At 41.2% G+C, this 22,838-nt stretch overlaps 1 protein-coding gene across 1 annotated transcript; it reads left to right on the top strand.

Annotated features, from left to right (window-relative positions):
- Window positions 1–448: 448 nt before the first annotated feature.
- Window positions 449–22,455, top strand: cbln1 (cerebellin 1 precursor). The gene is made up of 3 exons (XM_070973208.1): window positions 449–1,416; window positions 2,724–2,843; window positions 20,156–22,455. Exons 1-3 carry the CDS (start codon window positions 1,159–1,161, stop codon window positions 20,351–20,353), a joined length of 576 nt encoding a protein of 191 aa, XP_070829309.1. The 5' UTR covers window positions 449–1,158; the 3' UTR covers window positions 20,354–22,455.
- Window positions 22,456–22,838: the final 383 nt, after the last annotated feature.

Below are 22,838 nucleotides of genomic sequence, written 5' to 3'. Positions count from 1 at the left end.
ATGATGAGGAGCAGAAGCACATCACACAGGAGGTGTGGACCGAGCATGTGTGTTCATCTTACAGGCCTCCTTCATCACCAGGACTGCTGCTGCTTTATGTGGTTCAGCTGTAAGCTGCTGAGAAGACAATGTGTGTGTGTGTGTGTGTGTGTGTGTGTGTGTGTGTGTGTGTGTGTGTGTGTGCGTGCGTGCGTGTGTGTGTGTGTGTGTGTGTGTGTGTGTGCGTGTGTGTGTGTGTTTGTGTGAGGCGAGGAAGAGAGGAAGAGGAGAGAGACGACGAGAAAGAAGAATACAGTAGTATGTGTGTGTGAGGGAGGGAAATTAGACAGATAGATAGATAAATGGGAGAAAATGAAGACAGTGAGAAAGAGAGAGACATGGACTGTGAGTGTGTGTGTGTGTGTGTGTGTGTGTGTGTGTGTGTGAGAGAGAGAGAGAGAGAGAGAGAGAGAGAGAGAGAGAGAAAGAGGGGCCGGGAGGGGGGCGGTCGTCACGCAGTGATTGGAAAATATCGAAGACGCGCACGCGCTAATCCGGAGATGGGTCTCCGTTATGGCTGGGAGGGAGGGGTCTGTAAAAAAAAAAAAAAGCAGTCGGACCGGGGCGGGAGCATCTCGCGCTCGCTCGCCCCGTCTCTTCCTCTCGAGCCTTTTGTGTTTGAAACTCTCATATCTCACTTATCAATAATTCAAACGTGCGAGAGAGAGCAGACGGAGCTCCCCCCGCGCGCTATGAGTGCTGCTGCCTCGTCACTCGTCCAGGGCCCCTCCGCACCGCGCGCGACTCCCGCTTATTGTGTTTCCAAGTGACAGAAAAGAAGCTGACAAGTGAGAAAAAAGGAAAAGAACAGGTGAAAAGTGGCGACTGGCGAGCAGAGATATTTGGGTAAAAGAAAGAAGTAATTTTCGGAAAAAAGGAGGGAAGCCTGAAAAACAAACCGTCTGGTTTTCCCTCCAACAGACTCCGCGGGGAAGAAAGTGTCTGCTGTAGGCTGATTATTTGCAAGAAAACGGAGAGGCATCTAGTTGTAAGACACGCTGTGTAAAGGTTCATCGGGGGAACACCGGGAATCTGTCGCTACCTCACTTTTTTAAAGGGGAATAGACCCACGGTTTAAGGCGTGAAGACGACGGAAGAAGTTCGTCGTTCTGGTCCGGTATGTTGGCTCTCTGCCTGCTCAGTGCCGTGTGGCTGGCGGCGATCCCGGGACGCGCTCAGAACGAGACTGAACCAATCGTCCTTGAGGGGAAATGCCTCGTGGTGTGCGACTCCAACCCGACCTCGGACCCTACTGGCACGGCGCTCGGGATCTCGGTGCGCTCGGGTAGTGCCAAGGTGGCGTTCTCCGCAGTCCGGAACACCAACCACGAGCCCTCCGAGATGAGCAACCGGACCATGGTCATCTACTTCGACCGGGTAGGAGAAAACAATCAAAGCGGCAAAGTAACTTAACAGTTGTTGTAGTGAGTCTTGTTTTAGGTCTGATCATTTGAAGGAATGCCACCTGGCGAAGGTGCAGATCAGTGAAATGTGAAGTTTGAAGTGGTGTGTGTGGGTGTGTGTGTGTTTCATGTGTGGCATGCCGAACGAGACAGGCGCCAAATAACCTGTGGATGGCAAAAAACTGTCAATGGTCCCAAGAATAATAAAATCACACTTCTTTTCCATAAACACCAGAAACAAACAACAAAAGCAGGTCGTTCTTTCTGCGCCATCACCCCCAGAGAAATAGACCGTGTGGTCTGTTTTCCCATCTGAAATAAGATCAGAAAAACACTGAATAGGTTACATGCAATAAGGATCTAAGTCACTCTCGGGGCGTGCTGTGTGATTAGGCGGTGGATGTCCGCCACAGCGCGTGGACGGACGCGTCGCTGCAGCGTCTGTGTCTCGGTTCATCGTCTCGTGGACAGTAGAGAGCAGCTCCATTCAGCAGAAGTAAAAGGGGAGCGGAAATTAATCTCTCTCGGTGACGATTCTTTTTATACTGTGGATAATACATTTCCAAAGTAGTTAGGTAAGTACAACCTGGATGGCGAGCCGTTTGAATATTCAACTTTTTGCGGAGGCAGTATGGGATATGGGAACTGACACCCCGCCAAATAATTCAGTGACAGCAGGTCGCAGGGGTGATGTCCTCCCCGCCTGCCGTTAAAGGTTAATTCTCCCTCAAACTGCCGTTCAATTACACGCCATAGTTCGCCTCCATCCATAAAACCAGACATTTGGCTGCAGAAATGCATAATTTAAAATTTAATTTGAAAGACAGATTCAGTTCCTTTTTCTTCCTTTATAAAGTTTGGAAGTTCTGACACGGAAAAAAGGCAGAGACTTATTTCACCGCATCAGTCAATCCGGGTCTTTAGAGTCCTGCATCAAACACACAAAAATAAAAAAATAAAATAAAGTTAAAAAAAAAAAAAGTACAATAATGACATGTGGGCTTGGTTTCAGGTTCTCTTGCGAAATTGGAGAAAATAAACTATGTTAAAATTATGTAGCTTATGAGTTTATTTGGTGCTTTTGAGATGTGGGCCATGCAGTGCTGATGTTTGTCGAGATGTCCTTATAATAAATGTTTTATGCGCCCATGTGATCTCACAGTGACTGCTGTCAGACAGCATAAAGCAATTTCATCAATTTTCTTTCTTTCTTTCTTTCTTTCTTTCTTTCTTTCTTTCTTTCTTTCTTTCTTTCTTTCTTTCTTTCTTTCTTTCTTTCAGGTTTTAGTAAACGTTGGGAGGAATTTTGACGAGGAGAGAAGTAACTTCATTGCGCCGCGCAAAGGGATTTACAGTTTTAACTTCCACGTAGTGAAAGTCTACAACCGTCAAACTATACAGGTAGCGCGTTTCCGTGTGTTTGTCTTTTATATGTGTGTGTTTTTTATGCGTGTTTGAGTCTGTGCGTGCGGACCACACCACGCGCACTCATGCTGTTTTTTCCCTTATAAAAGTTGAATATCACCCTTACTGGAAGCCATTTTTTTAGATGTTTGAGATGCCATTCCGGAGAGACAACGACGGAGGCGGGTGTTAAGAGATGAAAGCTAGTCGCCCACCACCCATAATCATAATTAATCAATACATGCACAGAGGACTGAGCCAAATTAAGCGCGTGAAGCCAGCAGGGGGACGGAGCGCGAGGAGGGGCACGCCGCTCCAGCACTTTGCTTTCAGCACCGCGGACAGCGACGTCCCCTTCCTCGTCTCTTTCCATGAAAATCGGGATTTTTGATTTTTAGAAGAGCAAAACATTAAGTTCATTCATTCACAGAACAAACAACAAACAACAAACACAAACAGGCATTTTAATTTTCTGTTACACACAAACATTCATAAACACGCTCACATGGGTTTTACGCGCAATTAACATGTTTTCCATTTCTTTTCTCACTCACACACACACACACACACACACTCACACACACACACACACACACACACACACACACACACACACACACACACACACACACACACACACACACACACACACACACACACTGCCTGCGGTATGCCCCATCACAACTGTCCTTTCATCCTGCTAACATCTCGTTTTCACTGTGCCTCAGATGTACTCTTCATATTCGTTTGATGTGTCAAGAGACAGGAAGAAGTTGAGCATTCATGAGACCATTTTCATTTAACACGCACGTGATGTTGCTTTACAAGGCACACACTGTTAATTATAATGTATCTCTTGCAAATTAAAATGTTGTGTAATTATGCTGTTGGCTCCCTGGGGCTTTGGCATTATGTTTTGCTACTTATACTTTATTATTGGAGTCTTTAATTAATAAGCATGGCAGCAGCAGTAACCACAATATCAACAACTAGAAGGGCGGACAATATGTGAGCGGGAAGAGCTGTGTCAAGCTTGGCGAATACTTCCAGTCATCCTCGTGTGACTGATTGCAAATAGGCCATGGATTGCAAACACTTAACTCATGGTGGTGAGGTAATTAGGTGTGTCATATTATGCAGAACATAACAGTGATAATGCCTGTCACATCACATTAGTGCTGTTATTTGTGCTGTGTATTTGCATTCTTTCACCATGAAAATACACTATTGTTATTAGACATCATTCGGAGTAAAAGAGGGAAAGAGGGAGAAAAAAGGAAAACAGAGAAATTGTCATTTTGACAATCGCCTGACAATCAGGATCTTTAGGCTAGTGTACAGCACGTTTGGGCAAAGTCCTGTGAGGTCAAGTCCTCTGAAGCCACAAAAAGATTGAACATTTCAAGATTTAATTTGAAACTTTAGGCTTAAATGGCTTGAGAAAAAGCGTCTGTTTGTCCTGTCCTGTCGTGTTTCTGACGTGAAATAGACAGGTGTAGGTTGTCCTCTCTCCTCCAAACATCCAGTCTGTTCTCTGCTCACCTTCAACCTCTTCCACTTATCCTCCCATCCATCCAGCACATCTGCTGTGTTGAAAACTCCCACTGTTTGATTGCCTTAGAGGCAGCTACTGTGGTGCATGCAAGAGATGAGAGACAGCAGGGAAAGGAGAGTGGTAGGGATGGCGGAGATGGGAAAGAGAGGAAAGGATGAGAGTAAATGTAAGTGGAACATGTAACAGTAAGAGAGATGAAGGGAAAGGAAAGAGGGAATGACTGACAGAGGGGAAGGAAGGGAGAAGGAGACAAAAGAAAGTAAAGACAAACTGGGAAATGGAATAAATGTACATCAAATGGAGAACTCAAAAGGTGGGAGAACTGAAGGGGGGGGCTGTAGAAAGAGAAAAGAGGGGCAAATTATAGAAGAAGAAAGCATGGACAGTAAGGAAAAGACGAGAGGGTTCAGGCAGGTGAGTGAGTAGCCATGGATCAGTGGATGCTGGGTAGATGCACAAAGGGAAGAAGAAGCAGTTTGCTCCATCCATCATCAGTCCTTTCCTCGCAGGAATCAGCCTGTGTGAGGGGTGAGAGGAGTGGCATGGCTGTCGAAGAGCTAAAGCATGGCAAGATACATATCACACATTTCCTCTTCTTACAGGTTTTCATTTCATTTGCAGCCTCTTACATTTCCTACATGTATCACTGCTCTCTCTCTGAAACAAATGAAGTCCATCACCTTAAATGAACGTCTTGTACTCGTGGCTTGGAACTGAGAGCTTGCAGATCAGACAGACTGACAGATGAGGCGCTGGTAGGATGTCAGTGCCCAACAGCGTCAGGTGCTCTTTGGATAGATAGGTGGGCTTTTAAATCAGTTTTCTTTTTTACTGTTTGTTGCAGACAACTGTGCTGTATAATGTCACTAAGGAGGCATTCAATAGGGGTTAATGTGCCTTCTGTTTGAGCACTGCACAGTAATCAGCCTTTCAGTGTCAAGTTGATGTTGGATTTGCTTTAAAAATGACCTTCCAGAGAGCAGTGGATCTGAATTTTAGAGAAGGTCATTCAAAGAAAAAAAGCTTCTGGCCAAGAGATGTAAAGTAATGTCTTATTAAAGTGCTGTTTATTGTGATTTTGCACTGTGAATAAGCAGTATTTTATAAGAGTATTTTGAGCATGTGACCATTCAGAAATGGCACTCACGAGGCCTCTGGTCACAGCAGCTCTGTGATGGTGAAAGCTACACAAGGAACACACCTAAAATGCTTCATGCTTTGTTTGTATTAAACCTTTCATATTCCTGTTAAGAGAAGAAAACCTTGACGCAATGTTTCAAGCTGGTAATAAAATATTTTAGCTTTCATGTACTGGGCTGTAAAAACACATTTTACATTTTAACTCAGAGTAATTGCATCTGTCTGCAGCACAGCAGAATCATTTCAACTCTTTCAATCCCAGCACGTTTGTACTTTGGTTTCCAATACGCACATTTTAATTCGTTAACTCGGGTCACTGGGGTCATCTCATGCTGTAATGAGATACTCCTGAGAATTTGAAATCATGCTCCATTTCGGTCATGTAATTCATTCAGAGCAGCAAATGCTGTCCCTGCTAAGTGTAGTACAAGAAGATTGCTAGTATACCAAAGTTTCAGTTTAAATAATCATGTTCTGTTGAAATCCAAATGCATGTTTCCATCAGTTTTACTATTAATTGTGTTAATAACATTGTTATTATTATTATAAACTACGTTAATCACAATACTTGGTTCTGATTCAGCTACTTTAGTTTGTTATTAGCTTCCCAAAGAGTTTTCCTTGTCATCAGAATCACATCTATTAAAATATTAACAAAGTGTAACATAGATCATTGTTTCATTGTAAACAACATAAAGACCCAAAATGTTATTATTAATGATGTTGACCAGGTAGGTGGATGTCTGTTTTGACACATACAGACCGCACAAATATTTGCAATGATTTAACTTTTTTCTCTCTTTTCATCTTTTTTTTTTTTTTACAATATGATTCTATTATTTCTATAATCTATAATGAATGCTGTGTGACTGTTATATGAGCCTGTTTTCTCATTAAAATGGTTGTAACGCTTTCATGAAGTGAAATGCTCTATAAGCACCACTTTAAGAAAACGTTGGCAAATTCAGTTTCAAAAACACTTTTTAAACATTGATACAGATCGAGCACCACTGAGATGAAACTGAGCGAAAGCCACATCCCCTCCAGACGCCCTTAGACATCATCAAACAGTTTATTTAATACAGTCTGTTTCCCTGTGCAGCTTTCCACTACTGACTCAGAGATGCTGGCTAAACGCAAAGAAGTCAACCCTTTCTGTAGAACCATATTTTAAACATACGATAATAGTATAAAACAAAACAAACAAAGAACAAAGATTTGTTTTTTTTGCCCAAATCAAACTCTTCATCTTAATCTCGTGTTTAATCTTGCCGTTACCTCTCACAGCTCTGTCAGATCATTGTCGCTCTGTACACACAGACACATGGTAATACCTCAATAACACACCTGTGGGTCAAACAGAATTCACAGAACTGTAGTTACATTAGTGACAGTGCTTAACTCTCATCAACGCGTGTGTAAAGGCTCACTTTTCAATTACCTGGAGCGTCTTGAAATAAATGTGAATGCAGTGGTGTGGTGTGGTGGCTCAGAGCCATTTGAACTACTGTCTTGGTTCAGCATGGCTTCAGCAGATGCAGAAGGGCAGCGGAGAAGAAGGGAGCATGTAAAATTTTCTACGAGCTACGTGACATGTGTTTGGCAGCGTGTTTCAATGCTGCCAACGACGGAAAGCAGTTTGTGATTTGCAGTTTTAAGCTGAGGCAGAGGCCATAATGAGTAGGGTGGACGAGTCAGAGTGCGATGATGTAACATGACTCTTGGTTTGAGGTGCCAGTTTGTTCACAAGATATAAAGACGCGATAAAAGAACGACAGTATTTTGCTCAGCATTATTTTTGCACTTCATCTCATTATTTGATTCATTTTATTGTTAGTCGAAGAGAGTGACATGACGCATGTCTTTTGTAAATTTCACCTCATGATGCTTTCTTGTTGCATCAAATAATTGATTCTTCCAGGTTTTTGGTGTGTTCGACTAATGTTGCAACGAAAACTGTAGACTGGGACCAGGATCGATTGATGAAGTATAACAAAGGGACTGTCCACATAATTTACTCTAAACAAGTGGACTTAATTTTAAGTTACTTTGAAACAGTGTTGATCAGGAAATCAGTCAAAAGGCTGTGAGATGACAGTGAGATCCTGTAAATGAGTGTCAATTTACAGGTGACAATTATATTTCATGGTGTCTAAATTAACCTCTAAAGGTTCATCTCTAAAATATCTCCATCATTCGTCCAGCAAAGGGGTATTAATCTCTAAGGTTGTTTGTGAGTGCCTCAATAATACTGGTAATATGCTATTTGGGACCAACAGGACGTCACAAATACAAACTGAAAAGTGAGATTGTTAGAAATACAACAACATATCATGGAAGCTGTCAGGCCTCACACACACACACAGAACACACAAAGTATTTTAGTTGCTTGTTTAAAATAACATAAACGAGTCTGTTACTGAGGTAGAGTCATTTTTAGCTTTGTTGATTGGTCGGTCCACCACTTTGGTCCAGACTGAAATATTTCAACAGACACCGGATGGGTTGTTTGTATGTTGTTTATGTGTTGTATGGTTCACTGATATCAGAGATAAAGCCTCCCATCTTCTTTTTTTACAGTTTATGTCATTGTGTGTGTGAAGATTATGTCATCTGCACGCATGCGCACACACACACACACACACACACTCACACACACGCACAGACAAACAGAAAGAGTCTGCATGCCAGATGCTTGCTTTCATTTTTATCCCATCAACCTATGCTCAGTCTCTCTGTTTGGCAGAACATTGATGAAAGCTGCCCTGGTTTGTGCTCATGTGTGAAAGAGAGGAGGTGTGAGAAAAAGCTTTCTTTGAACAATTATTGCTTTTAAATTGAACAAGATTATTACCGAGACCCTACAAAACTGAATCATCAGGACTGTAGACACAGTCCAAAAAAAGAACACTGACATTTCTTTCCAGCTGCTCTTTAGGCCTAAAGCAACGTTTAACTTAGTCACTTTTCTCCTCATTCTTGGGTTAATAATTACAAAAAAACTAAACATTTTGTTGGTTGTAAAGGTCAGAGGAAATCTCAGTTGATTCTATTTTTGGAATGAAAGTAAAAACCTGGCGCTGACATCAGGCTTGTGTATTAATAGGGATATGCCTTAAAGGATGAAGTGTAGAAAGCATCGCGCAGTCTTTCAGTTGGTCAGTCACACGAATCATTCCTGTCCACGTACGTGTTCAGCTAACAGCTTCGAAGACTGTGTGAGCCTCCAGTCAATAGCTGGGTCGCACAGAGAGCAGGAACATCTGCCAGACATTTGCAGTTTTGCTGGGGAGATCTCGTCAACCAGCAGTATTCAGAAGAAAAGAAAAACCTCATGTTTCTTGATTTGATGTAGAGGCTTCTGATGCCCGTCTTTACGGTGACAATCGCCGACGATAATAGTATTTTTTTATTATATTTCCACCTGTACAGTCAGACAGGGCATTAGGTTTGCCACATCGTGTCTGGTCTGTAGAGTACCGAGGAAAGACAACTGTGTGGATTTCAGGGAGGAGGGAACGTGGACTTTAATGTTGTTCAATCTGCCCAATTATAGTACTGACTGAAAGTACTGAGCATTACAACAGCAGCAGACATCTGAAAAAATAGTTTCACCTCAACCAGTTTGCCCAGAATTTCCAAACTTGTTCACAGAGCATTGCATGCCTGCATCATGGGTGGTGATTTATTGTAACTGCAGTCCGTTTACCATTTGTCTGTATGTGTGTCAGTGTGTGCGTGGACATGTAGTACTCATGTTGTGGGGACATCAGTGCTTTGTTTTTCTGTATGGGTTCCCATAACATAAATCATTAAATTAGGGTGAATGCTTGGGTTAAGGCAAGGCTCGGGGTAGGCTAAGTTCAGGGTTAGGGTGAGTCTCCAGGAAATGAATCATGAATAAAAGTCAGTGAGTGAAGTCTTCTGCAGTGATGTGTGTGTGTGTGTGTGTGTGTGTGTGTGTGTGTGTGTGTGTGTGTGTATCTGTAGTTTGTCTGGCAGGCTCTGTCAGTCCTGGAGAAGGCAGAGAGCAGCTGTAAGTGGAGCTGGAGGCCACAGTGGGCAGGGCTGACAAGTCGTGTCAGAACAGCTTGACCCTCGATTTGAGTGGCCAGTTTTTCATGAAATATAAAGACGTGATGAAACAAAGACAGTATTTTGCTCAGCATTATTTTACAAATATTTATTTAAGCATTCGATTCATTTTATTCTTAGTTGAAAGAGAATAATATGAAAGCATGTCTTTTTGAATTTCATCTCATGATGCTTACTAGTTGCATCAAATAATTATATTCCACCAAGTTTCTTTTGGTGTATTCCATGTAAATGATATTAAAAATCATGCTCCTGATTTAGAGCATTAGATAAGACACCTCATTGAATTAGATTTCAAGAAATCCATCAAACTAAGACCACTTTGTGTACACACTTAAACAATGAATTCAAGGTGACCAGAGCAAGTAAGGAAAAGGCCAAGACAACAGCAAATCCATACTGGATTCACTTCCTACAAAAAGCTGATCAAGATGAACTAAAGCTTGATTTCTGATGGACTCTCTGCCATCATGGTTCTCAGAAATGACACTTGGAATGATGTGATTGCGATATATTTTTGTCTTTTATGAATGAAAGAATGAACCGTCCCTGAAGTTGTCAGAGGTCAGCTTGCCAACACCTGGCAATGAGCCCAAAAGTTCATAATTCACAGTTTACCCATTTTATAGAGTCAGATTATTCTGGAGACTCTTTACTCCATGGACCTGCCAGAAAACCACTTCACTCCCAAGCTCCCTGGAGCTGACAGCAATGCTCTGGCCTGATCACAGCAGATAACCCCTGGACCGTCAAAGAGTCACAGAGTTTGTCTATTAGACACTTTTACATTGGCCTGCTGTTGTATTTAGGCTTGACCTCAATACGCTTATTATTATTATTATTATTATTATTATTATTATTATTATTATTATTATTATTATTATTATTATTATTAAAGTCTAGCCCTCACAGTGTCTGCTTAGAAAAATTCTGGCAGTTAGACAAATGTAGTTTAGGACCCTTGCCATACCTCGAGTTATGAATAGGCTACAATGCGTTACGAAGAGCAACGTTTTATATATTGCAATAATATAGCGATACTGCATGTACAATATAGCAGATCATTCACAGTGATCCTGTCCTGAGATGAATGTGGTCTTAATGCCGTTTTTTCCCTATCACAGTGTCTTGTTTGTCTGTTGTCTTGTCAGCTGCTTGAGAGACTTGTGTGTTTTCGCTGGCTTCACACGTTAACACTGCACTGGAGAATTTGCTTTTCAGTTCAGAAATCACACAAACAGAATGTGTCTTGTTTTCTGAAGTAGGCCTACACAATTTCTACAAGTGTAAACGTAGCTGTAGAGTCAGAAATAAACATGGACTCACTGTCTGAGTCGTGTCTGCCTCGGCTTTGGCCTCACGGGAGATGTGACGTTAATGAAGTGATGAAATTTTATTTTGTTAGCGTTTTTTCTATTGTTTTTTCCGAACCTCAAATATACGTCTAAAAGTTACTTGATATTATTTTGATGTGTATGACAGATTCATTATGTCCTCACTTCAGTTATTGTGGCTTAAATGATTAAATGAAATGTTCACATTACTGAGATTGAGATGCCAAAACACACTCAGAGAGCAGGCATGTGCGCAAGTGGGCGCTGCCGCTCTCCTTATTCCTCAACAACAGGGAGGAGAAAGTAGGTGTTTTCTTTCTTTGTTTTTATATATATTTATTGTGAAGCATTTCAGCCTCGTCCCAGGTGAGCAGGTGGTCTGTTTGTCCAGAGACTAACTCACTTCCACAGTGCAGTGATCACCTGAATCACAAGCTGCGTCCAGCACACTGAAGACGTCCACTGAACTTGACAGAAAGAAATCTTGTTCGAGGACTCTGCTCCAGTCTGATCAATGATATAATCAGAGCTGATCAGAGGGAGAAAAGTCAGAACTGTGTCAAATTCAGTCAAAGCTGCCAGCGTAGCTCCCGCACACCCAGGCTGGTGTGTTTTGAAGAGGTTATAATCCTGCTGCCTGTTGAGAGACGTGGTCAGAATCGACATGTGGTATCTGATGGCTGAAATCTAGAGAGCTCCAGGAAGCTCCAGGCAAGAGAAAGAGACACATCAGCTGCACAAGCTGAACAGGAATACTTTACGAAGTGTAAAACAAAATATTTGTATTTCCGATCAATATAGTTATGATCTCTAAATGCTTGTTTCTTTTGGCTTCCCATCCCTCTTATTTGCTGACTGGCGCCTTAAACCTTATTTCACTGTGTAATCTTTCATCCACTTGATCTGTGTTTCCACTTATTAATGCATCTTTATCCAGATATCGCACTTGATCTGGTCTCAATCACAACCACAATGTTTGTTGCTGCATTCTCGACTTCAGTCATCCCGTCGCTTATTCATTCATTTTTCATTTTTCATTGCTGTGTTTGCTGTATTTATTCATGGCAGCATTTAACCTATTAATAGTCACATTTTATTTATTCATTTATGTGTATGCTTAGTAGTTATTATATATTATTATAACACAAATTATATGTTATTGTGTGTAGTTTTTAGTTGTGTGGTTAGTATTAAACCTTCTATTTATGAAGAACCTGGTAATGTGAGTTTTTGTACATGAAGTATTACAGTCACTGTACACAAGTCAAGAACTCTGTAACAACTTTCAGATTGAGGCTAAATTAATTAGTTGGATATCAGTTTCTCCCTTGGATGGTGCCCCAAAGTGAATTTAAAGTTAATTTCTGTTATTTATTATAGATAGTGAATTTCTGATGGTAAATCTGCTAATTCCTCTGAGAAAAGTAAAGATATTTGCTCCAATAAATGAGTATGCTTTTAGATGAAATATTCCAAATTTAGAGCGTTTATTTTTTCTTCACGCTAATGGGCTAAGACTTCATGCTAATGAAAAATAAGATGCACTGAGGTAAAAATAAATGGCTGACAGCCTCTGCTGGCGGAGGAGAAGAGGCTGCAGCAGTGATGGAGGGTCAGAAGAGTAGAAGAAACACTGACTGTCTTTTCTTTGTAATAGCACTCTCCAATGGTATTACAAGATAGAGTGCTTTAAAGGTAATATTTATCAGGAATAATGGTGGCTTTGGAAACAATGACGTTCTATATAGAATGTAAATAAACAGCGGATTCAGATTTTCTTTATTCTCATTGCAGTGATAATTTAACATTTTGACCGGCGCACTGCCTACAAACATCCTATTAATTTATTTAGAATATTCAGGCATTATAAATCCATATTTATGTACAAATTTCATCCCAAATGGAAAACTGCTTATTAAAAATGGTTACAAAACACAGCCACGGCCCGCTGAGAGTTGCAGGGCGGTAACTGAAGAAAGAAATCATCAAGTGTAGGTTTCCACGATACCAAACAAAGAACGGAAATCTGAAAATGAAAAAGCTATTTGAAAACACACAGAGCTGACCTTTATAAAATCTCCTGGCCAGATGTTCCAGATGCAGGACCTATGAGAAAGCCTGTGCTGCAGGAAACATTTCTTCCCAGAATGCAAAAATTTGTTCCTTGAAATCGCTTTGGTTCCCACCTCAAAAGTGTTGGCAGCAGGATTTTGGTAATTAAGCAGAATGTTCGACAGCGTTCATTAAGAAGTAGCACCACTATAACAATTGTGTAAGATAAGATAAGATAAGATAAGATAAGATAAGATAAGATAAGAGCAGTTTGTAGTTTCTAGACGTTCACTATCTGTACAAACAAATTGGGTTTGTAAAATTTTGTGGGATTCGTACATGTGACTTTTTCATGGGTGTCTGTATGGAATAAGACGACACTGTATAGATCCAAACCATGAACCCTGTCTTTCATCCATTAATGTCAGTTTCGTTTTCTTTCTTTCTTCTTCTTTTCTTTCTATCTTTTTTTTTTTTTTTACTGTGTACCCATTTCCCGAATGAATGACCCTGGAGTAACCGAAGAAAGTCACACGATGGGGAATTTGGACATTTTAAAGACAGAGGTTGTCACAGGTCGTAGATGGAGGCATCATTATATCTGCTGTGCATCCATCACCACGTCCAGAGAGATGTTAGAGGAAAAAAAAGAAAGAGAGAAAAAGAAAGAGGGGTGACAAGAAAGAGATCCGTGTAGGCAAAGCAAAAGAAAATCTAGAGATGAAAGAAGAGCGGCAGAAATGAAGACGAGACAGAGGGGACAGGAAATAAAGACGTGGAGAAAGATGTCATGTCAAGACAGGCGACTTGACAGGAATTGATAATGCAATAACAGGATGTCATGTCATGTCGTTGGCATTAAGTGCTGCACCGAGACGTTGGACAGCTTCTATTTACATATCTAACCTTCTGCCATTTCACCCCGTACCTCTTTTTATGTATCCCCTCTCTGCCTCTACCTCTTCTCTCTCTCTGTCTCTCTGTCTCTCTGTGTCTCTCTCTGTCTCTGTCTCTCCGTTACTCAGCCAGTTAATTGGTGCTTATGCGTTACTGAAAGCAGATCGATTGAGGCCTGACACGATGTGCAGCCGTATTATCAAGCTTTTATACTTATGGATGGTAATTGTAAGAGTGTATTTGACAGTGTGTGTGTGTGTGTGTGTTTTGTGTGTGTGTGTGTGTGTGGGGGGGGGGGGGGGGGGGGGGGCAGGTGTGTGTGTGTGTGTGATGACCACAGTGTGATCCATCCAGAGCCACTGTCACAGCTTTATTAGAGCTATACATCACTGGCACACACCACACACTGACGTGGGTGGGGGTGGGGTGGGGGGGGGAGTGAGGGAGATTTGAATCCCTTTCAGAATTGCACCACTTTCTGTTAATGCTCTGCCAATTTTACATTTTGACGTGATGTTTGAGGTTTTCCTTCAAAGTCATCCTGGCAATTTCCTTCATTGCTTAGATATGAATACAAGCTGTCAAGTCTCCACATAAACACACATGTAACATTACAGACTCTAATGAGGATTTACAAAGTTATAAATGCTGTGTTTTGATCACAGTGATCATTGTAAAGTAGCAGATTTGACTCTAAATAAGGACTTGCAAGCTACTCTACTTATGTGAAATGACAGGAGTTTAGTATGATACCCAAGATAAGATAAGATAAGATAAGATAAGATAAGATAAGATAAGATAAGATAGATAAGATAAGACTTTGTTGATCCCACACCGGGGAAATTAAGTCGTTACAGCCAGTAAGTATTAACCTCCTAAGACCCAAACTCTTGCACGGCATGCATTTTTAATAATTAATTTAATAATAATAATTTAATAATAATAATTTCTCTTTGTCTAGACAACCCAAAATGTGATATGCGGACGCCAGGTCCTAGGAGGTTAAAAAGCAAAAATAGCAAAAAACAGTAGCACAGAAGGGTCAAGATAAACTGTATGCAGGATAAAGAATAAAAACCAACTATTATGTACATTTTTATTATAAAATAGATTATAAAAATACAAAATGCCATAAAAATACTACTGCCCATAAAAATAATATTGCCAATATTCTTATGAGTAAAACTACTAATGCCATACGTTGTATTACATTTGAGAAATACTGTTTCATAGAGAGAATATCAACGCAGTGCTACATTACACAATGCTGGCATTAAACAGTCTGACCGCTGTTGGGATGAAGGACCTGTGGTAGCGTTCTTTCTTACACACTCAATGCAGTAGTCTGCTACTGAAGGAGCTGCTTAAGCCCCCCACTGTCTCATGCAGGGGGTGGGATGGGTTGTGGTCGCGGAGAAGTGACGGTGTTAGGTCTTGGCTCTGGTGGGTGGTGGAAGGAACAAGGGTAGAATCAAATCTGCTGAAAAACAGTCTCTCCAGGTTCTGGACCCCTCCCCCTGTCACTGCTGTGGCCTGAGATGGTTTGCAGACCCCTCCAAACCTCTCTGCCGTTGTTCCTCTAAAGGCGCTCCTCCAGCTTCCTCCTGTAGTTGTCTTTGCCTTTCCTTATCACCCTTTTCAGTTCCCTCTGCAACCTTTTCAGCTCATCCCTTAATCAAAAAACCCTCTTCTTCTCATTCAGTAGGTCTTTCAGTTTCAGGGACAACCAGGGTTTGTTGCTTAGATACATCGTACCTTCCTGGTAGGCACAGTGTTCTCCACATAGTCCGTGATGCAGGTTGTCGAACTGTCGATGTCCTCCCCGTGTGGACTGCACAACACATCCCAGTCAGTGGTTTCAGAGCAGCAGTCCCTCAGTGCTATACTGGACTCCTCTGACCAGATGGTTGGTGGCTGTTTATTCACCAAAGGTATGTATGCAGGGAGCAGGTGAACCACATTGTGATCAGAACGGCCCAGCGAGGGGAGGGGTGATGAACTGTAAGCATCCTCAGTGTTTTGCATTAGTCCAGTTTTGGATTGTCTCTGTTGTGGTGTTTAACAAACTGGGTGAAGGTGGGGAGAGTGGAAGACCGATGCATGATTTAAGTCTCAAGGGATGTGGAGGAGGGCCTGAGGGTGCCATGTCTGCAGCAGTAGACCACAGTGTGCAGGAGCTTGCATGCTGCTGCTGCTGCATCGGCTGATGGAGGGATGTATACCATTATCACGATGACATGGGAGAACTGCCTCGGAAGATAATATGGCTGAACGCTAACAGCTAACTCAGTGTCTCTTGTGCAGCACTGCTGTTTTATACTGATGTGCGATGGGTTACACCATCTGTTCACAAACATTGCTCTGCCCCCATTTTTCCTCTACGTACATTCGTGTTGCTCAGCTCTATCAGTCCATGTACATCCATACATATGCACGATCGACCGAGACTAGAGGCAGAAAAAACATGAGAAAAACACATTAAGACAAAGAAAAATTACTGAAGCTGCCATAACTAGCTGCAACTGGTGTGGCACCATTTTGAAAAATATTATAGAACTGTTCTACCTGCTCTGTGCACCAAATATCCACAGACATCTTAGTGGCATGTTGTAGTAAACAATTCTATATATAAATATAATATATATACACACACACACATTTAATACATAAAGTCCTGACTTGGTTCGCACATGCTAAAAGCCAAAAAACACAAGGGCACTGCAGATCTGTCAGATGAGCACAGAAAGGTGAGATTCTAGATCTGATTGGCACTTAAATGAGAGAGCCGCCGAAGGAACTTGTTTAAGTAATTGAGTGAAAGAGAGATTGTGTGTGTGTGTGTGTGTGTGTGTGTGTGTGTGTGTGTGTGTGTGTGTGTGTGTGTGTGTGTGTGTGAATGTGTTATGTGTGTATAAAGGGAAAATAATATATGGGTTTGGGGAAGCAAGAAGCTAAGTGTGAGTTCCACATGAGTGACTTGCCTGAATGGTTGGGTAGTTGAGAGGCTGTCTTTTTGTCTCCATGATCTGTGTGTGTGCTCGTGTGTGTGTCTGAGGGTAACAGAGTGATGTAGCGGTGTAGTGCTGGCTTTTCTTTGTCTGTCATCTCTGTCTCTGTTTGAAAGCATTACATGCACATTGGACAGGAACCATGTCTCCCCCTCCCTCCCCCCTCCATCCCTGTCTTCCTCTTGTGTACGCCTTCCTCTCCCTTGTTTCATCCCGCATCCTCTCCCTTTCCATTGACTCTCTATTATTATCTGCCATCGTTTGCTTACACACATCCATCTATGCTATTGTTCTTTCTGTTTCGTCCGTCTCTTCTCTCTTCCTTATATGTCAATTTCATATTATATATTTAGGTTAATGAAGCTAACGTGAAACCTTTGCAGGACCTCTCTACATACAATGTTGTTTTTATCTTAAGTGTCTGCCATCTGTAAACTAAGGATATTGGCCTCATCTTGATATTTTGGGTGGGGGAGGAAGTATCTGATATTTTTAGACTGGACTCCTTTAAGTCTTTCTGCTTGATATCTTGCAAGAAAGAGGTGCTTAATAGTTACTGTATCTATTAGAATTTAGCAGTCATCAGGCATCACTAAAGATTTTACTGAAATTAGACAGAATTGTTCACATTTTCCCCCCAAAACACATCATTTGCGCTCATCTCCCTCACTAATTGAAGATTGTTGCAAACAGGCTTATGTTTGTAATCAATCAAGATAGACCCTAATGAAGCCTACACTAATTATTGCACTTACATTAAACTCTGTGTAGACACGTGGTGGCACTGGTCTTAATGGCATCATTATCATCTGAATTTTCAAGGGAGATTATTGTTTATATGCAAGAATGTCATATGTTGTGCATCCCTGCTATATACACGAGGAGATGAAATTTACAGTGCGACCGTGTCAGTAAGCAACATGTTCAGTCAAGATATTCCTTCAGTCTCGTTCCCGCCAGGCTCAGACCTAACGCTGTCACTGTTCTACAAGTACACTTTGAAACTTGGGTCAGTACAGGGACAAAGAAACAAAACATCAAACTGAAAACCAAAAGTCTGACGTTGAATAATCTTGCTCAAAGAGGTGAGTTACTTTCCCCACGCTGCAAAATGTTTTCAGCAGAAGCCAAGTTCAGGCCAGACAACCAAAACAACATCCTCTCATCTCATACCAGGTGATGCCTCCTTGGCCTCATATTTGTCTCAAATGGCTACTGTACATAAATCACATACTGCACATGAATATGTAGGTATATTTATTACATTTGTTGTAGCTTTAACTAACTAAATTTTCAACATTGTGACAAATAAATGCCATGACCTGCGCTGTGTTTCCGTCCTGAACATTTAAAAAATATTTGAAGTATACTATAGAGTGTTTTCCTCAAATTTGCAGGCAGACTGTTCAGAGCAACACACACACACACACACACACACACACACACACACACACACACACACACACAGAGTCTGAGTTGCTATGTTCGGTTTGCTATTAAGAGAAGTGCCTGGCCAAGAGAGCTCTTGACTTTGACAGGCTCTCCATCTGCTGTACACACACACACACACACACACACACACACACACACACACACACACACACACACACACACACACACACTCATTCTCTCCCTCTCCTGACCATCAGGTGGAATGAGGTGGATAAGTGTATAATTATGCAATGTTTATGACTGTGCTCCATCAGTTAGCAACAGATTTACAGTTACTTACTCCGAGGGTGAACAAAATATTTTTTGATGTATTAAGAGCTCCAGTGTGAATTTCTGTCACATGATGAATCGTGGAAACCGTGCCAGCTATGAAAATAATGTAAAGCAACAAATACATTGCTAACATACGATGGGTGTGATCTGTGGATGCACAGTTAACAACAGCAAAAACACAATACTGCACTAAGAAGAAGGGAAACAAGTGTTCACAATCATTTTGTTTTGAGGCAGTTCTCTGTGTTTTTGTCATGTGAAGGCATAATTTCAGGGTTTGTAATGGTTGTATCTTTGTAGAGGAGATAGTATTTGTTTGCTGTCGCCATCACTGATGTTAAAAAAAAATGGCATAAATGCCCCATCAGCCTTCATTTATACTGGAGACAGTGGTGGACAAAATATCACGAACACCTACACTATCTAATGCAATCGATCCATCCAATCAAGCAATCCAATACTAGAGGCTGTAATAATTACAGTGAAAACAAAGTAGGAAGTCAGATGACATTATTATAAAGCCTTATTATTATTATACCCTATTTCCAACAAGTTTTTACCATGTGCATAATCATTCCTTAACCCAGTTGTCCATTATTGTAGCCTTTACAACAGAGATCCCCTGAATTTAATGGCTCTTTAATAACTCTGCTCTTTAAGCATCTCATATCTTTCATATCATTCAAAAATACAATAAAATAAGTGCATTGATTTATGAAGCAGGATGAAATAATAAATAATGCTTTCTGTAGTTTGCCTTTCCGATGCTGAACGTCATCATGTCTTCATCGCCTTGGAGTGTACAACCTTTCCTAAAACGCAGTAAAACACAAACCACGTGTCTTTTGTTTCCTAATGAAGGTACAGAGAGTTTGCTCGTAGGAGGGCTGTAATCTCACAGGTTTTATAAAGTGTGATCCTGCATTAACAAACATTTTGCCAGTCTATGTAAGTGCTGCACTGGTGCCAGGAGTGACATAAAACCATTTCTTAGTGAAGCATGCAGGGGAAACAAATCTGCTGTTGCTCAAAAGAGAAGTGATAAAAGCTGTTGCCTGGTCTGTGGGAGGGAGGGGAGGTATCACTGACACCTACTTCTCTTTGTAAGAAGATGTTTTTCCCCACTGAAACATTTGTTGAGTCAGACACCGCGTGTCTTTGTCATTGTAAAATCTTCTAAATGTAAGAACTGAAAAAAGTGCTCGATATATCCACTGATGATGTGCTGACTGCACAGCACAAAGCTGCAGATATTCTGACATTATCACGACCACATGCATTTCTCTAATATTTTGTTGTGAAATCATGTAAAGTTTTTTTTTTATATTATAGCTCAGCTGGGAAGTCTGAAAGCATAACTCTGAATCCACATGAAAGCATCATCATGATGTTGAAATTGAGTTTTGGGTGGGTGTCGTACCAAATGTCCGTGAGTTTTCAGTTTCTTTCTTCTTTTTTCCTTTTTCGTTCTGTAAACTGTCTGTCCTCTCATGTCTTATCCAGGTGAGTCTGATGCACAATGGCTGGCCAGTTATATCGGCGTTTGCCGGCGACCAGGATGTGACGCGCGAGGCAGCCAGTAATGGTGTTCTTATCCAGATGGAGAAGGGAGACCGGGCCTACCTCAAACTGGAGAGAGGAAACTTAATGGGAGGATGGAAATATTCCACCTTCTCTGGCTTCCTGGTGTTCCCCATGTAGAGGAAGAGGGAGAGGAAGAGGAGAAGGAGCAGCAGTGGGTGGAAACGAAGGAGGAGGAGCTGGTGGAGGATGGAAAGTATGATGATGAGGAGGAAAAGGCAGATGGAGGAAGAAGAGATACATGAGAAAGAGAAAAGGATGTGAATAAGATGGAGAAAAGAAAAAGAAGAGAGCATGTGACAACAGACTGGGACGCTGTGGATGGACGAGGAAGGATGATGAATGTTAGAGAGATGTAAGAATATGACACCGAACGTTTATTTGTGGGTAAAACGAGAGAATTATGAAGCCAGTACATCAAAGTGTATGGCGAGCTTCTTCACTTCCCTTCCTCCTCTCATCCATCCTCTCATCCATCCTTTCCTCTCCTTTTTCTTTGTGGCTTGACTACAAGTTTTTGGGCAGCCAAAAGTTTTTTTATTCTCTGCTGACAGATGCAGTCGATCATTGACATGTAATAGTGTTCTCAAGCCCATGTGTACCCCCCCCCCCCCCCCCCCACACGCCCCACACATACACACATTCATTGATTCAATCATTGATTCATTGATCTGTATCAATGTGAGCTTTGAAGAATACTTCTTGCAGAGCTCACATCTCCTGTTGACTGTGCCACTGATTTTGGATCAGCCTCTGCCCCAAAGCCAAGCTAGACTTTTTAAAGGGGAAACGCTAAACTCTGATAACAGAATCAGGTGCTCAACACACATTTGTTTTCCCTGTGAAGCTGTGTTTTATAGTTACAGTAATTATTGGCTTCTCCTGCCCGTTTCTCTTACTCTGTGTTACGCACAGCTCTGCTCTTTCCATCATTCCACAATCATTTGTTTCTTACACTTTGTCTTCAGATCATTTGACCTTATTTGTCACAACTACTAGCTAATGTTAAAGACATGCTCACCAGCATCAAATAGTCAACCCCGGCCTCTGGCTATGACTGACGGCAACAAAGTTGGTTACTTACAATTGAAGGGTCACACAACAGCTGACACAACAAATAAATTATGCAAATGCAACACACAATATAAACCAAACAATATATTGTTGCAAATGTCTTCTAGAGTTTTTCGATTACCACTCAGCAAATACAATTTGAAAGGAAGATAATGCTGCCCAAAATATGCTTTTATCAACGTAATGAGCCAACTCAACATGTTGATACTGAACCTTTACCGGCAATGTCCACTCATCGTATTGTAAAGTATGATTAAACTTTTTTATTTTATAATTAGGCACTCACAGCACTTGGTTAATGTTAGTGAGAGATTGTGGTCTTAGCTGATACAGCAATAACTCTTGAGAACAGTGTAAACAAGTTGTGAACACAATATTGATATACTGTCACCTTTAAAGTTGATGTTGTGGACAACAACAAGTCTGTGTTACTTTATTTATTCGTCCCACAGTTACAGAACATTAGCATCAGCTGAGAGTTGTGTTTCTGTACACCAGATGAATGTAAGTACAAAAGTCTAATATTCACTCTCTTGTCGCTCTGTTTTGGTCTGGAGGAAATATTTGACTCTCTAGCTTCTGAATGCTTCACTGTGTTCAGCAGCTAGTTGCTATCCATGTCTGTTGGTGCTGAACAGATTTTGTACAGTGGGTTGTTAGAGTTTTATCACTGCAGCTGAACAGTACAGTTGTGGCCAGACAGCTAAAAAATGAGCTGAAACCCACCGTAAAACTCCACAAAGCAGAGTGGAGCAATGTTGTTTTTTTAATAAAAAAAACAAGCCCTTTCACGTCACATTGTTTTCACATTGTCATTTGATTTTGAAATGAAAAGCACGTTATAGCTGCAAATGTATATTACAGCCGCTTTAGATATTAGTGAAGTCAACTGGAACTTGAAGGACAAGACACAATTCTCTTTTTATTAACTTATAACTGAAACCACAACATTTTTGTCAGGTTAAACTGACCACACTGCAAACCATGGGTCCATTTCTTTGTCGGCACAGACACGAAACACCTCCAGACGTTATTCAGGCAGCAATTACCATTTTGTGCAAACTGTAATTGCGAAAACAAATTAGTAGTCTATAAATGTAAGGAGACGGGAGCAGACAGGGTTGCTAACTGAATTCAATCACAGAAGTAAAAAAATTAAACTGAACATGCTGCTAGCTACCAAAATCATTCAAAAAGTACTCCAGAAAAAAGCTAAACAGTCTGACATTTCTCACTGTACTAAAATGTGTATAGTAGCAAATGTGTAAAGCAAAGCAAATGTAGACATAACAAAAACATTATCCTGTCTCCAGTCATTGCTCAAGACTGGCCGACCTGACTGTGACAGTCTGACAGTCTGACTACGTCTAATCAACCTATCATCACTGATACAAGTCACACAAAAAGTATTGCTATACGTTGCTTCGTCAGTACTTAAATTATCTTCCTGGCAGCCACGCAGACATTCAGTTTTGACCTCCATCCTATCCTACATCTATCCATCCACCCATCCACACCTTCATCTCCCCTC

The sequence above is a fragment of the Chaetodon trifascialis genome, chromosome 10, assembly GCF_039877785.1.
Source record: "Chaetodon trifascialis isolate fChaTrf1 chromosome 10, fChaTrf1.hap1, whole genome shotgun sequence".
NCBI lineage: Eukaryota > Metazoa > Chordata > Actinopteri > Chaetodontiformes > Chaetodontidae > Chaetodon > Chaetodon trifascialis.
This window is presented reverse-complemented; position numbering and strand designations above follow the sequence as displayed.

Bases quoted from the DNA above. Each gene is read 5' to 3' on its own strand.
- cbln1 (XM_070973208.1), top strand. From the start codon at position 1,159: ATGTTGGCTCTCTGCCTGCTCAGTGCCGTGTGGCTGGCGGCGATCCCG. The intron at 1,417-2,723 runs GTAGGAGAAAAC...TCTTTCTTTCAG, and splicing joins TGGTCATCTACTTCGACCGG to GTTTTAGTAAACGTTGGGAG. The intron at 2,844-20,155 runs GTAGCGCGTTTC...TGTCTTATCCAG, and splicing joins ACAACCGTCAAACTATACAG to GTGAGTCTGATGCACAATGG.